This window comes from Astatotilapia calliptera, chromosome 3, assembly GCF_964374335.1.
Source record: "Astatotilapia calliptera chromosome 3, fAstCal68.1, whole genome shotgun sequence".
In the NCBI taxonomy this organism is placed as follows: Eukaryota; Metazoa; Chordata; class Actinopteri; order Cichliformes; family Cichlidae; genus Astatotilapia; species Astatotilapia calliptera.
The window spans coordinates 13,283,622-13,297,958 of NC_137424.1; the positions used below are offsets into that span (position 1 = coordinate 13,283,622).

The 14,337-nt window shown below is 44.2% G+C and overlaps 1 protein-coding gene and 1 pseudogene across 2 annotated transcripts in view; both read left to right on the plus strand.

Moving 5' to 3' along the window:
- The window catches only part of LOC145425145 (NACHT, LRR and PYD domains-containing protein 12-like), a 363,340-nt pseudogene that overhangs the window by 151,893 nt on the left and 197,110 nt on the right, over nt 1-14,337 (plus strand). The window lies entirely within an intron of this gene.
- LOC113010996 (protein NLRC3-like) lies at nt 298-7,339 on the plus strand (the record flags this gene model as incomplete). Its single annotated transcript, XM_080299681.1, has 4 exons — nt 298-388; nt 508-2,296; nt 3,805-3,981; nt 6,995-7,339. Coding segments are annotated over 4 exons (2,253 nt in total), but the record flags the coding sequence as incomplete, so codon positions are not given.

Genomic DNA, 14,337 nt, shown 5'->3' on the forward strand with positions numbered 1-14,337 from the left:
TCAACGGGATGTTGTCTCCTTTACTACAGTTACTTTACTTGGTCACCGTGTGAATTTCTTTGAAATGAACCAAATTCTTTAATTTGTTGGTTGTTGCATATTTAACCTCTACAGTCAGGAAAGGAGGAGATGAGGCCTCAACAATGTTGGGTTGTAGCTGTGGTTCAGGTTAGAGTGAGTGTCCATGGAATAAATGTAAGTCAGTGAACAGGAAACATGACTGTGTTAAAACTTTGTTTTCCTTTTTATAATGAGTCTAATCAAAGGTGGACAGAAGTATCTCCACTTTGACTTTTCTGTGTCACCATCAGAGCTTCTGCACAGTGTGGAGAAAGATCCAGAAGCAGAGCTGGACTGCAGACAGCCAGTCAGAGCAGCTGTGTACAAAGTAAGACTGAACATCTGTCTGCTGATGGACTCATTTCTGAAAACTGGACTTCTTGTGTTGTTCAGACATTGAAGAGTTTTCTTTCTCTTTAGTCTCATTGTTTTTCTTTCTTTCAGCAGATGTTGGTCTGCAGGAGGTTTTAGATGAACATAAGATCAGTCTGAGGAGGAGATGTGAACGTGTGACTGAAGGAAGTGATGAAACAGGAAGTAGAACCCTCCTCAACACCATCTACACTGAGCTCTACATCACAGAGGGACAGAGTGAAGAGGTTCATACCCAACATGAGGTGAGGCAGCTGGAGACAGCTTCCAAGATGGACGCCCTCCATGACGCTCCAATCAGGTGCCAGGACATCTTTAAAGCCTTACCTGACCAACAGAGACCCATCAGAGTGGTTCTGACCAACGGCGTGGCTGGTGTTGGAAAAACCTTCTCAGTGCAGAAGTTCACTCTGGACTGGGCAGAGGGCTTGGAGAACCAACATGTCAGTGTGGTGGTTCTGCTTTCATTCAGGGAGCTGAACCTGATCAGAGATGAGCAGTACAGTCTTCTGGAGCTGCTCCATGTTTTCCATCCAACATTACAGAAGGTCACAGCAGAGAATCTGGCTGTCTCTCAGCTTTTGTTCATCTTTGACGGCCTGGATGAAAGCAGACTTTCATTGGATTTCACCAACAGGAAGCTGCTGTCGGATGTCACACAGAAGTCATCAGTCAGCCAGCTGCTGACAAACCTCATCCAGGGGAATCTGCTTCCCTCGGCTCTCATCTGGATAACTTCCCGACCTGCAGCAGCCAATCAGATCCCTCCTACATGTGTTGACAGGCTAACAGAAGTACGAGGCTTCACTGACACCCAGAAGGAGGAGTACTTCAGGAGGAGATTCAGTGATGAAGAGCTGTCCAGCAGAATCATCTCCCACATCAAGACATCCAGGAGCCTCCACATCATGTGTAGAATCCCAGTCTTCTGCTGGATCACTGCTACAGTTCTGGAGCACATGTTTACTACAGAGCAGAGAGGAGAGCTGCCCAAGACCCTGACTGACATGTACTCACACTTCCTGCTGGTTCAGACAAAGAGGAAGAAGAACAAGTACCATGAGGGACGTGAGACGAGTCCACAGGAGCTGACGGAGGCTGACAGGGAAGTTCTTCTGAAGCTGGGGAGGATGGCATTTGAACATCTGGAGAAAGGAAACATCATGTTCTACCAAGAAGACCTGGAGCAGTGTGGTCTGGATGTGACAGAGGCCTCGGTGTACTCAGGAGTTTGTACAGAGATCTTCAAAAGAGAGTGTGTGATCTTCCAGAAACCAGTCTACTGCTTTGTTCATCTGAGCATTCAGGAGTTTCTGGCTGCTGTCTACATGTTCCACTGTCACACCAACAGGAAGACAAAGGTGCCGAAGAACTTCTTGGGACAAAAATACAACGAGTCCTCTCTGGATGATTTCCTTAAACGAGCCATGGAGAAATCCCTCCAGAGTAAAAATGGCCACCTGGACCTGTTTGTTCGCTTCCTTCATGGCCTCTGTCTGGAGTCCAACCAGAGACTCTTAGTAGGTCTGCTGGGTCAGACAGAGATCAGTCCAGGAACCATCCAGAGAGTCATCAAAAACCTGAAGTGGATGAACAGTTATGGAATCTCTCCTGACAGAAGCATCAACATCTTCCACTGTCTGATGGAGATGAACCACCTCTCAGTACATCAGGAGATCCAAGAGTTCCTGAAGTCAGGGAACAGATCAGAGAAGGAACTCTCTGAGATCCAGTGCTCAGCTCTGGCCTTCATGCTGCAGATGTCAGAGGAGGTCCTGGATGAGTTTGACTTGCAGAAGTACAACACATCAGAGCGGGGACGACAGAGACTGATTCCAGCTGTGAGGAACTGCAGAAAGGCTGGGTGAGTCCAGATGTGATCACTAACATCATTGATCAGTGTAGGTTAGTAGTTTAATGTAGAAAATAAAATCAGATTGTAACCACAAAGTGTTTGTGTCCGTACGCTGCAACCTTCCACACCATTCCTTTATTGTACAGACTCAGCAGCAGCTCCATGGATCCCAAATCCAAGAGTGGAGAACAGATTTGAAGTGTGTCACATCCATGCAGTCACAGCTGTTTCCACCATGTTTCCACTGATATTAATCCTGTTCAATGACACGTTTCATATCAGTGAATATGTTCTTTAGGACGTCCACTGACATGTTTAAGTGTCCTGCTGGAAATCACTCAAATCATCCATGAAATCCATGAAAAATCCTTTTAGTGTTTCTAACTTCACCCTCTGTCCTCTCTCTCTCTCCATCCTCCTCACTGCTTCTTTCACTGATAATCACACAAACATCGTATTCAGCTACAAAATAACACAATAATATCATCTGATGATCATTATTATAAGAGCAGGATCCATATTTGATATCAGAGTAACACACTGCTTGGTTATGTGCAGTCATCATCAGTGACTGTGGGTCAAACAGAAGCTCTCTGATTGGTTGCTGACCTTGGTCACCTGTCCACTCTCACCTGTTTGTGTTTGCTCTCTTTGCTGTCTCCATCCTCTCTCTCCTTTCTCTCCCTCTCTGTCTTTGTACGTCACTCAGGTCCAATGGAAACAGTGACATTTACAATCCAATCAAAGACAAACTGATCCATGTCAGGTTATAACAATATTCAAAGTGAATACAGGCTGCTGCTGGACACAGACAGGTAACATCATTTTGACTTGCTGTCACCTGGATCTGGACTCATAAACACTGAAGCCCTGAACAGGAATACAAATCATTTTCTGCCAACTAGCGACACAGCAGCAGATAATGGCTCAGAAAGCTCAAATGAGCCAATCATTTCTGTGTTTAGTTCCCCTGAAATCAGATCTGATATCAGCAGCTCTGAGTTCATTCATCATTATTGTCCAGTGATGAGATTTCTGCTCCGTTTGGTAACAGTCAGCAGGTTTTTCCTGCGTGTGGACGTGAACAGTCGTACCTGACAGCAGGTAGCAAACAGAGATCATCTTTCCAGCTGGAACTCTTCACTGAGCTGAACTCATTCAAAATGTTCTGGAGTCAAAACAGGAAACAGTCCAAATGTGTGTCTTCACTCTGACTCTGGATCAGATCTCAGTGACAGGCTGTGGACATTATGGAAGCCTAAATGTGACACCATCTTCCTCCTTCATCTGCAGATTAAAGCCAAACAAAGATTCTCATTAAAAGTCTGCAGGTCTGAGAGAGACTCAATCGTTGTGTCATGTCAAACACAGTAAGAGGAGCTGAAGCACAGATGTGAAGAGCAGATTCATCAGATTATGACCTCACTCTGTTTTGTCTTCATATACATTCAGTCTGTGTTTATAATGCAGATTTTCTGCTTTTATAATAACACATTTTATATTTTCTATCATCACAGACTGACTCAGTGTGGACTCAAAGAGTCTCACTGTGAAGTTGTGGCCTCAGCTCTGAAGTCCAACCCCTCCCATCTGACACTGTTGGACATGAGTTACAACTTCAACCTGCAGGATTCAGGGATGAAGCTTCTGTGTGCTGGACTGGAGAGTCCAAACTGTCGACTGGAGACTCTGAGGTGAGTTCACTGACTGCGGCTGTTGTAGTTTTTCTATATTTCAGGTCTTTGATTGATGTTTGAAACTTTCTTTAGTTCCTAAATGTTCAGGATGTGTCTGAAGACAAATGTGAAGAAGTTTGAGTGCTTTCAGAAATGTTGTCTTTCCAAACGACTGAACAACAGTTTTTCCTTTTGGCTCCAAACAGAAGTGACCGACTTGAGCAGGGTTCATTTAAAGGCTGACAGAAGTGGAGTGGTGACGGGGAGATGTTTGACAGGACAGTGTTTCAGCCTCCACAGGTTCATGTTGTGCTCCATCAGTCAGTGAAGATGAAGTCAGTGCTGATGAGGCTGTAGAGTGTGTGAGGGATGTGAATGAGGATGATGAAGATCTGATGATAGCAGATAAAAACAGGCTGCAGAGACTTTGAGCCATACAGGGCACACAGTGTGTGTACATGTCACCCTTTTTAACTGAGTAGTCCAAAATCAGTCAAATCCACAGTAATCTGTCATACAAAGTCAAGGAAAAAAACAATATTTGAGAATCTACTCCCGTTGGGTTCAGTTAGGAGGAGACTGGCAGTGGTAACTCAACTTAAAGAAGGAATATCCCTCCACTCAGAATGAGACACTGACAACAACTTAAAGGGAGAAAAGTGATTTGAGTGTATTCAACATTTAAATGCTCCAAAACATAGACATGAACAAAACATTTAGACCATTTCAACCATGTAAATCTCAACAATGTACAATATATCACTTAAAGTCTCCATAAATGTATCAGGTAGGCTGTCCATTTCAGTTCAGTGCACTTAGTAATCAGTGGTCTTAGTAAGTGTTAATTGATGCATCAGTTTTTTGTGTTAGTAGAATCAGATCTGACCCAAAAAAAGAAAAAAAGTAACAACATAAAGTGTCCTGAGATTTCAGAAAAAACGTTAATCCAAAAAAAAATTGCAAATCGTTGTATCCTACCACCCTCCAAGGAAACAGGTGGCCTTCAGATTGAGAACGTCCTTTCTAGGCACCTCCAGTGGCATCCAGTCCTTAGATGGCACCGCTCGGTCCTTGCAGCAGATTCCTACCACGTAAAAAAAAAAACAGCCTGCACACAACTTGCAGTGCAATCACTCACTTGTAAAATAAAACGTGTTTCTCTAGTGTTATCCCTTTTTTTCCCCCTCACACATCTATACAGTTCTTATTGGCCAATAACAATTTATCAACAACAAAAATACATTTCAATGCAAATCATGAAGCATGAAAAGTGTCTTCGTGGTGTGTTAGCTAAAACTTCACATGTAAGCGCATTAGCCCAGGGAGCACATGTGGGTATGCTAGCATACTTTCCACAGGCTAACACAGCTAAGCAATAGTTAGCAGGTTCTAAGACAAATATCACATTTCCGACAAGTATCCTGACTGGTTTTATGCCCAGAAACTAGACTATGAATCACAACTTAAACTGCAACTGTGAGACTCACCAGGATATTCTTCATAGAAAACATTAATTCCGTAGCGCAACACGTTACAAGACTGAATATCCACACAGCTTTGCGCATCTAGCTCCGTGCAGGCGGATGCAGTGAAAGAAAGTCACCACGAACGCGCTATGGTGCATTCACGGTACATGAAAAAAAATCAGCATTTAACAAAACAGTAAAACTTCAAATTAAAATAAAAACAGAATACAATTGGCAATAAAATTACCATGGGTTACATACAGAACAGCTGAAATCATTATGGAGGCCTCACTGGAATATGGAAGCATCACAGTACAGCTTCAGTGAAGCTTTAAAGTCTCTGATATGAGATGAGAAATGAAGCAGCCAGAGCTTTTTCATGAGTGGAAATCCACTGTGACTGTGAGCTGCTGCTACAGCCTCCAGATTAGCCAGCAGCTCATCCTGCTCAACATTTTCGCACCAACTTTAATGGAAGTGTGATGTTTTCAGCTGGAGTGATGGTCAGGGTGGCCTCCCTCTCCTCTTCTTCTCCTCTCCCTCTTTCATTTGTAAAGCCACTTCTGCTGCTTTCATTCATTTGGAAGTCCTGTACCTGAGTTTGGGAGAGACTAACAGCCTCGGCAGCAGAGGGGAGAAAGGCTGTAACACCACCACTTTACTCTGTTCTACCTGTCACATCATTTTATCAGGAAACAAATATGCTCATGTTTTTACTATGTTTGTCTTGAAGATGTAAGAAGATCACATGGTGCTTTTTATTATTGTGTTGGTTTGTTTCCTGTCTCTTGGATGGAGCCCAGCTGTGCGTGGCCCCTGGGCCTGTGGTCAGAGTGTGTGCTGGATAATCCGGCCCAGGATGAGGCCAAACTGACATGGGATGAAATGTCTGTCACATAATTGAGCTTAGTGTAGTTTCATTTCTGAACAATTTAAATACAACCAAAACTTTGTTCTGTCTTTTCTATGTTATACTGTAGACTTTCTTTGATACTGTGTCCAAAAGGAGCAGCTTTTACTTTGAAGGGGAGGTGTCTCTGTTTCCTCTTCAGGTTGGATGATGGAAGCAAATGAGTGTGTGATGTTCTTTCAGTGTTGCACTTTGTAAATGCTCCCTGAGCACTGGTCTCACACCCAGCTGCACATAGAGACCAGTGTTGTTAGTCCAGGTCAGAAGATGACTTGTTGGAATGAAAATGAGCTTGTAGTTTGTCTGCTTTAATAATGTGACTGGAAAAAGGTGTTGGACTTCAAATATGTCCATTTCTTTCACACTTCACCTTTAAAAGTGAAGCCTCGTGGTTCCTGGAAGGAAAAACACGACTTTTTCAAGTCTTTGTCCTGTTTTTATGATAAATGTACGACTTTAATGTGAAACATTCACAGTTTTTTCTCTTGTTGTGTTTGTTTGAAGCTGCTTCCTGTTGGCTTCAGCTGTTTGGAGTTTCCATTTTCTAAACTTCTACATTCTGAACCTTCTTCAGCTCTGAACAGATGATGAAACACTGAATGATTTCAAGCTCACACTTTGTCTAATAAACTTACATCTTTCATTCTTTATACAGATTGGAGCGCTGTGGTTTGTCAGAGATCAGCTGTGATTATCTGGCAGCAGCACTGAAGTCCAACCCCTCCCATCTGAGAGAGCTGGACCTGAGCTCCAACTGCAAGCTGCAGGATTCAGGACTGAAGCATCTGTGTGGTTTCCTGGAGAGTCCAGGATGTGGACTTGAAACTCTGAGGTCAGTCAGCATGTTTTAGTTGTGCTGAGATGAATATGATGTGAAAGTTGTGCTGACACTAAACTGCAGACATCAGGCTGATATTATACTGATCCACACTGAGGATCTTCATGGTAAAGTCTGTTTTCTTCTTCTCTGGTTTAGTCCATTGACTGCAGCAGAACAATGTTCACATTTCAAACCTTCAAAGAAGAAAAAAAATCCTCCACTGGATAATTCACTGTGAAACTCTCAATTAAATTAAATTCAATTTTATTTATATAGCGCCAAATCACAACATAAGTCGCCTCAAGGCGCTCTAAAACTCTTCATTTCACCTTAAAGTCTGTCTGACACTGAAATCCAAAGCAAAATGTGCGTTTGCTTTGCAGACAGCAGTCCAACACAAACATACACACATCATCCAAAACACAGTCCAACATCCAAATCTCCTCCACTGCCAGCATGAATGATGGGAAAGAGAAGGAGGAACACTCTGACATTCAGGGTTAGAATGAATTTCATGAAGCAGACTGTGAAGATCAAAGCTGCATTAGAAAGCTTACATGAATGAATGAGTGGACAGAAGTGGACAGAGATCATCTGAAGCACTTCAAAGTCTTTAAATCAGCACATTTCTCTTTATTCTTTATCAACTCTGTTAGTTTCTCTCAGTTTTCTGTGGAATGAAGCTAACAGCAGGCTAATAAGATGCTGACCAATAGGTTTCTATTAAAGGTTGTAATTTGTATATGAAAAAGTGCTTTGGCTCAGCAGGGATCAGCTTACAGGTAGAATACAGCTGCTGGATGGGATTAGCATGTCATAGCTATCTACCAAACTGCTAAGTGGGGGATTTCAGGCCATCTATGGATCATTTTTGCTAACTGTTTATTCAGCTTAGGCTCACAGGGCTGCAGCCTGTGCCCTAGCTGTCATAGGGCAAGAGGCGTGGTCCACCTGCACAGGTGAGCAGTCCATCACAGGGCCAACAGAGAGAGACAGAGAAGCACTCTCTCACATCCACACCTACAGCCAATTTAGAAGCACCAATGAACCTAAGCAGCATTTCATTGGACTGTGGGAGAACATCCAACCTCCACAGAAAGGCCAACAAGCTTCAATCTACAACCTTCTTGCTTTAAGGCACTAGTGCGAACCACTTTTACCCATTTCAACCCAAATCTTGCATCTTCCGGTTTCTGACTCCAGGCCAGCTCCACTAACACTTTCTCATCAGACACTGCCACCTAGTGGAGGAAGTCTTAGTTCCATTTGAAGCTTCAGAATGCAGTTAGGTCCTTTACAAAGAGGTGGAGGTGGTGGGGCCACAGCACCATCATCACTGAGTGCCATAGGACACTTAACCTTTGTTTCCATATGCTGGGAACTTCCTGTTGTTCCAAGGAGGACTGGAAAATGTGTGAAAACCTCCCAGTCAGTTCCTCACAGCACACTTCAATCATTTCCCTCCCACAGCATCAGGACCAGGGCTTTTTCTCTCTTTGATCCCACTAAGAGATTTCCACACAAACACCTCATCAGTGGGACTCTCTGAGCTACCAGCCCTTTGCTACAATCACAAAGATCTTCATTGAAATCAATGATATCAAAGCTGGAATCAAATGAGTCCAAGTCTTCTGCTGATTCAGCATCACATTCATCTTTGCTCCTTGTTCTGCATCCCCACCATGGACTTCATTCCTTTCCAAGCCAGCCTTGAGTGTCCTTTATTCAGCTCATCCTCTGCTTTACTTTTACACCTGATTTTAGCTGCTTTGTCTCTCTTTCAACAAGTTTCTGTGCCTCAGTCTTTTTCTTCTCTCCCTCATAACAAGACAGCTTCTTCTGCCTGAGAACATGTTGGAGTGATTTACTAATCCAGGGCTGCTTATTGGGGAAAATACTTCCTGTTTTCAACGTAATCCCCATTTTTACCAGAAAGAAATGTAAGTTCCTTTGTGAGTGTGGACGCTTCATCTCTTTGCTCTTGAATGCTTTGCTTCTTATATTGATTTTTATTGATTTTTATGCTGATTTTTTCCCTTTTTTTCGTGTGAGCTTACCTGCGATAACTTCTGGACACTTGTAGATCATTAGGACTAGAGTGTTCTTAACAGAAACAGCAACATTTTATGGTTACCTTATCCTCAGCGCTCCGTGTGTCTGTGGCCTAGACACAGCTGAAGCCTGATTACAGCGTCTGAGCACCGAGCAGCCTCAATAGCCAAGATGCCTTCCCTCTCCACAGATGACTACCACAGCCTCCTGCAGAAGATTGCAGTACTGGAGACAAAAATTCATCGCTTAGAAGTAAACGTGAAGGTAAATGGACTGTGTGGAAATGAAACAACCTTGCCTTTGATTCAAAACAATGGCGATGAGCAAGCTAGTACACAGCTAAGGAGCACAGATAACATGACCAAGAAAGTAGACTCTGTGCATTATTATAAATCCTCAAGTGATAATCCCCCCTTAGACTGTCTTGGTGCAAAACCAAGACATAAATCATGTCTCCTGGAAGGGGGAGGACGTATCACAGGCAGGGCACAGCGAGCTGAAATCTCTGAAACCGACTGGCCTTCACTTCCTACGAGACAGAGAAGCTCTTCTACCCCTGTATACGGGAGGAAACAGGACTGGACAACCGTGAATAGGAAGGTTAACAACAAACCTCCAAAACAACTGAATGTGAAACTGCAGAACAGATTTGCTCCACTATCAAAGGACCCTGGATCTATATCGGACAACCATCCATCTAAAAGCAGCGAAATAAGGTCTGAAAATCTGTTGAAAAGTGAAAGGCCACAGGGAAAGCTAAAGGCTAGGCCTGAAACTCTGATTGTGGATGACTCTGCCGTAAAGGATGTACAAAGGATGTGCGGTAAGAACACTAAAGTCCTCTGCTTTCCTAACGATATGGTCAACAACCTGAAGGAGAGAATTCTTCAAATTGCAGATGAATATCCAACTGTGACAAACATTGTTCTGCATACAGGGTCAAACGATGTGTCCAAACAACAGTCGGAGGTTCTGAAACGGGACTTTACTGGATTATTAAATACTGTAAACTCTCTGAATGCAGCTGTATTCATCAGTGGACCTGTACCGCCGGTCAGAGGAGGAGACGAGAGATTCAGCAGGTTGTTTACACTGACTAAATGGCTTATATCAGCATGTGCTGACCACTCAGTGCACTTTATCGACAACTTTAATATTTTTTGGGAACGCAGGCATCTGTTCAAAGCAAATGGATTTAATTTTAACAAGTCAGGGTTGAAACTGTTCACCTCCAACTTGTTTTATTCCATACGTCATCCATCCGTGCTTGGTGCCAAGGCTGAGATAAACGAGGAGTTATCTCATAAAGAGGAACAAACAGTACTCCAAGAACAGACAAAGCCCAGCAGAAACCTTGAGGAGGAGCTCCATTTGCCCCCACCCGGGAAGAGCCTCAGAAAGGAGAGACATCTAAGGCAAGAAGAGGGGTCCCTATTTGCCTCCAACTCTCTCAACAACACCAACGACCAGGACAAGGGACCACGACCTTCCCCAGTCCCCCAAACCCCTGACAGGCCATCACCCTCCTCCCCCTCCCTTTCTCCCTCCTCTCCACACCTGAAATTCACTGAGGAGATGATGGAGCGGGTCAATGCTGGGCTCAGATCTACCCCCCGTCCCAATCCCTTTTTGTCCCCCATAAACCCCCCACCAGAGCGGCCAAAGGTTCGCCATCGAGCCCCACCCTCAACAGAGCAATCGAAGTCACATTGCCCAGCCTCGCCCCCCTTAGTTCCTCTTCATGCCCTGTCTCCGCAGTCTGATGTGTGATGTGTGGAGGGTCCGGGCTGTGAGGATTATGGCAGTGATGACTTTTCCCAGGAGAAGCTGGGACCCTGTTTACTAGAAGGTTTTAAAATGTCTGTACTTTTAGGTGACAGGAGACATGTGGCCTGGTCAAAACACAGAGAGCTGCACTCTAAAAGATCTTTAAACATAGTAAACATACCTTGTGTGCCACAGACTCTTGATTTTGACTGTGTAATTATTGCTGGGGATTTTAACATTCATGTGGACAACCCTCAGGACAAAGGGACTAAAGACCTGAGTAACACTCTGGGCAACTTTGGGCTGACTCAGCATGTAACAGAGGCCACACATAATAGAGGACACACTCTTGACCTACTGATCTCCAAAGGCCTGAGCATTTCAAAGGTTACTGTGTCTGATGTGGGCCTGTCTGATCATTACTGTGTTTTCTTTGAAAGTAAAATCTCAGCCCACACAAATATATCAACAACAGTGATCACAAAACGGTGTATAACTGAATACAGTAGTGCAATTTTTAACCAGGTCTTCCCATTAACACCTGACCTGCCCAGAGGGTCAGTCAATGAGCTCGTCAATAGCTTCAATGCTAACATGTTAAATGTAATGGACACTATTGCTCCCATTAAGGTGAAGGTTATCTCTGGAAGGAAAACGTCTCAATGGAGAAACTCCACACTGGTGAAAAATGAAAAAAGAGAGTGTAGGAAAGCTGAGCGCAGATGGAGAAAAACAAACCTCCAGGTTCATTATGACATTTATAAAGAGAAACTTCACAATTATAATTTACAACTGAGGAATGCAAGGAGGTCCTACTTCTCTGACATCATCACTAAAAACAGCCATAATGCTCGGGTCTTATTTTCTACAGTTGACAGGCTAACAAACCCTCCTGTGTCAGTGGCAGCTGAATTTCATTCGACCATGGCCTGCAATGACTTTGCCAAATTCTTCACAGAAAAAATCCAAAAAATTAGACAAGCAATTGGTACATCAACAGCAGATCCAGGATATGTACTGTGTCCACCAAAAAACTGTTTAAACACCATGAAACAGTTTCAACCTATTAACAGCAAAGACCTGGAGGACATCTTAGGTAAACTGAACTCCTCCTCCTGCTGTTTAGATGTCCTGCCAACAAGTTTTTTCAAAAAGGTCTCAAAGACTTTAGAGTCAGACCTGTTACAGATCGTCAACTTTTCTTTATTATCAGGTGTGTTTCCAGAATCACTAAAAACTGCTGTAATAAAACCTATACTGAAAAAGGACAATCTTGACAAGACACAAATGAACAACTACAGGCCGATCTCAAATCTCCCATTTTTAAGTAAGATCATTGAAAAAGCAGTTTCTCAACAGCTCAATTACTTCTTAAAACAGAATAACTGCTACGATGCCTTCCAGTCAGGTTTTAGACAGAACCACAGCACTGAAACCGCTCTGACCAAAGTGTTCAATAACATATGTCTGAATACAGACAGTGGAAAAATGTCAGTCTTAGTTTTACTGGATCTCAGTGCAGCATTTGATACAGTTGACCACAACATATTACTCAAACGACTGGAGAACTGGACAGGTCTTTCAGGAACTGTACTAAACTGGTTCAAAACATACTTAGAAAACAGGAAATACTTTGTATCAATAGGTAACTTCACATCTGAGCAGACAAGTATCACATGTGGAGTTCCCCAAGGTTCCATCTTGGGACCCCTTCTGTTTAACATTTACATGCTCCCACTGGCACAGATTATAAACAACAACAAAATAAACTATCACAGCTATGCAGATGACACACAAATATATATCACAATGTCACCAGGAGACCAAGGCCCTGTGCAGGCTCTTGGTAAATGCATTGAGGAAATCAATGACTGGTTGTCTCACAATTTTCTCCAGCTAAACAAAAACAAAACTGAGGTAATAGTCTTTGGCGCCAAAGAAAAACGATTACAGGTCACCAGCATGGCGCCGAGTATGGCAGCCTCGTCGCGAGCTCCCCCAAGCAACGGCTTTCTTCTGTGTTTAATTTTACTTTTCCTTTATTTTTTCACGAGCAGCACTTGTCTCCTTGTGTATGACCGACAAACCTTACTGGACATAAAAGACGGTCTTTCTTATAACTTTCCGGAGTTCAAGTTTTGCAACACGGACGCTCCGTTTGCAGACCCCCCATTCATCTCACCTGAGACGCCTTTGTTCTCTGTCCCTGGAGGCCGCAAACGCCGACGCAGAGGGAGAAGATCTGGCGTTCTGGTTCGACTGAGACGGCGCACTTACAGACCACCGTTACCCAGTTTATTACTGGCTAATGTGCAGTCTCTGGAGAACAAGCTGTGCGAGCTTCGGGCGCGGATCTCGTTCCAGCGAGAGATGCGGGACTGCTGCGTGATCTGCCTCACAGAAACCTGGCTATCGGACAAGGTACCGGACTCTGCAATACAACTGCCGGGGTTCTCCGTGCATCGCGTGGACAGGTCACAGGATCTTACTGGGAAAAGCAGAGGCGGTGGTGTATGTTTCATGATCAACAACAGCTGGTGTGATTATGCGAACGTGCACCCGGTCAAATCCTTCTGCTCACCGGACCTGGAGTACCTGATGATTAAGTGCCGGCCATTTTGGCTACCGAGGGAATTTACAGCAGTGATTATTACGGCTGTTTACATGCCCCCACAAGCCGATACTGACCGAGCACTCAGGGAACTGTACAGCGCGATCAGCAGTGAGGAAACCGCACACCCGGAGGCAGCGTTTATCACAGCTGGAGACTTTAATAAGGGAAACCTGAAGAAAGTCTCACCAAAACTACATCAACACATTCCCTTTAATACATGTGGGAACCGGCTTCTCGACCACTGTTACACCTCTTTCCGGGATGCGTACAAAGCCTTCCCCCGCGCCCCATTCGGCCAATCAGATCACTGCTCCATCCTGCTCCTGCCCGCCTACAGGCAGAAGCTGAAACAGGAAGCTCCAACCCGGAGGGCGGTGCACTGTTGGACGGACCAATCGGAGTTTGCGCTGCGGGACTGTTTTGATCACGCGGACTGGGAAATGTTTCACGTAGCCGCAAAAGACATTGATGAATACACAGACTCAGTCTGTGGATTTATCAGGAAATGCGTGGAAGATGTCGTCCCATCCAGAACAGTTAAATCCTTCCCAAATCAAAAACCCTGGATTAACGGAGATGTTCGCGCAGCACTGGCGGCACGGAACACCACCTTTGCCTCCGCGAACACATCGGACTACAAACACGCACATTACCAACTCCGGAAGACGATCAAAGCAGCCAAACGTGAGTACAGGGACAGGGTGGAGCAACAGTTTGACAACCCTCGGAGTATGTGGCAGGGACT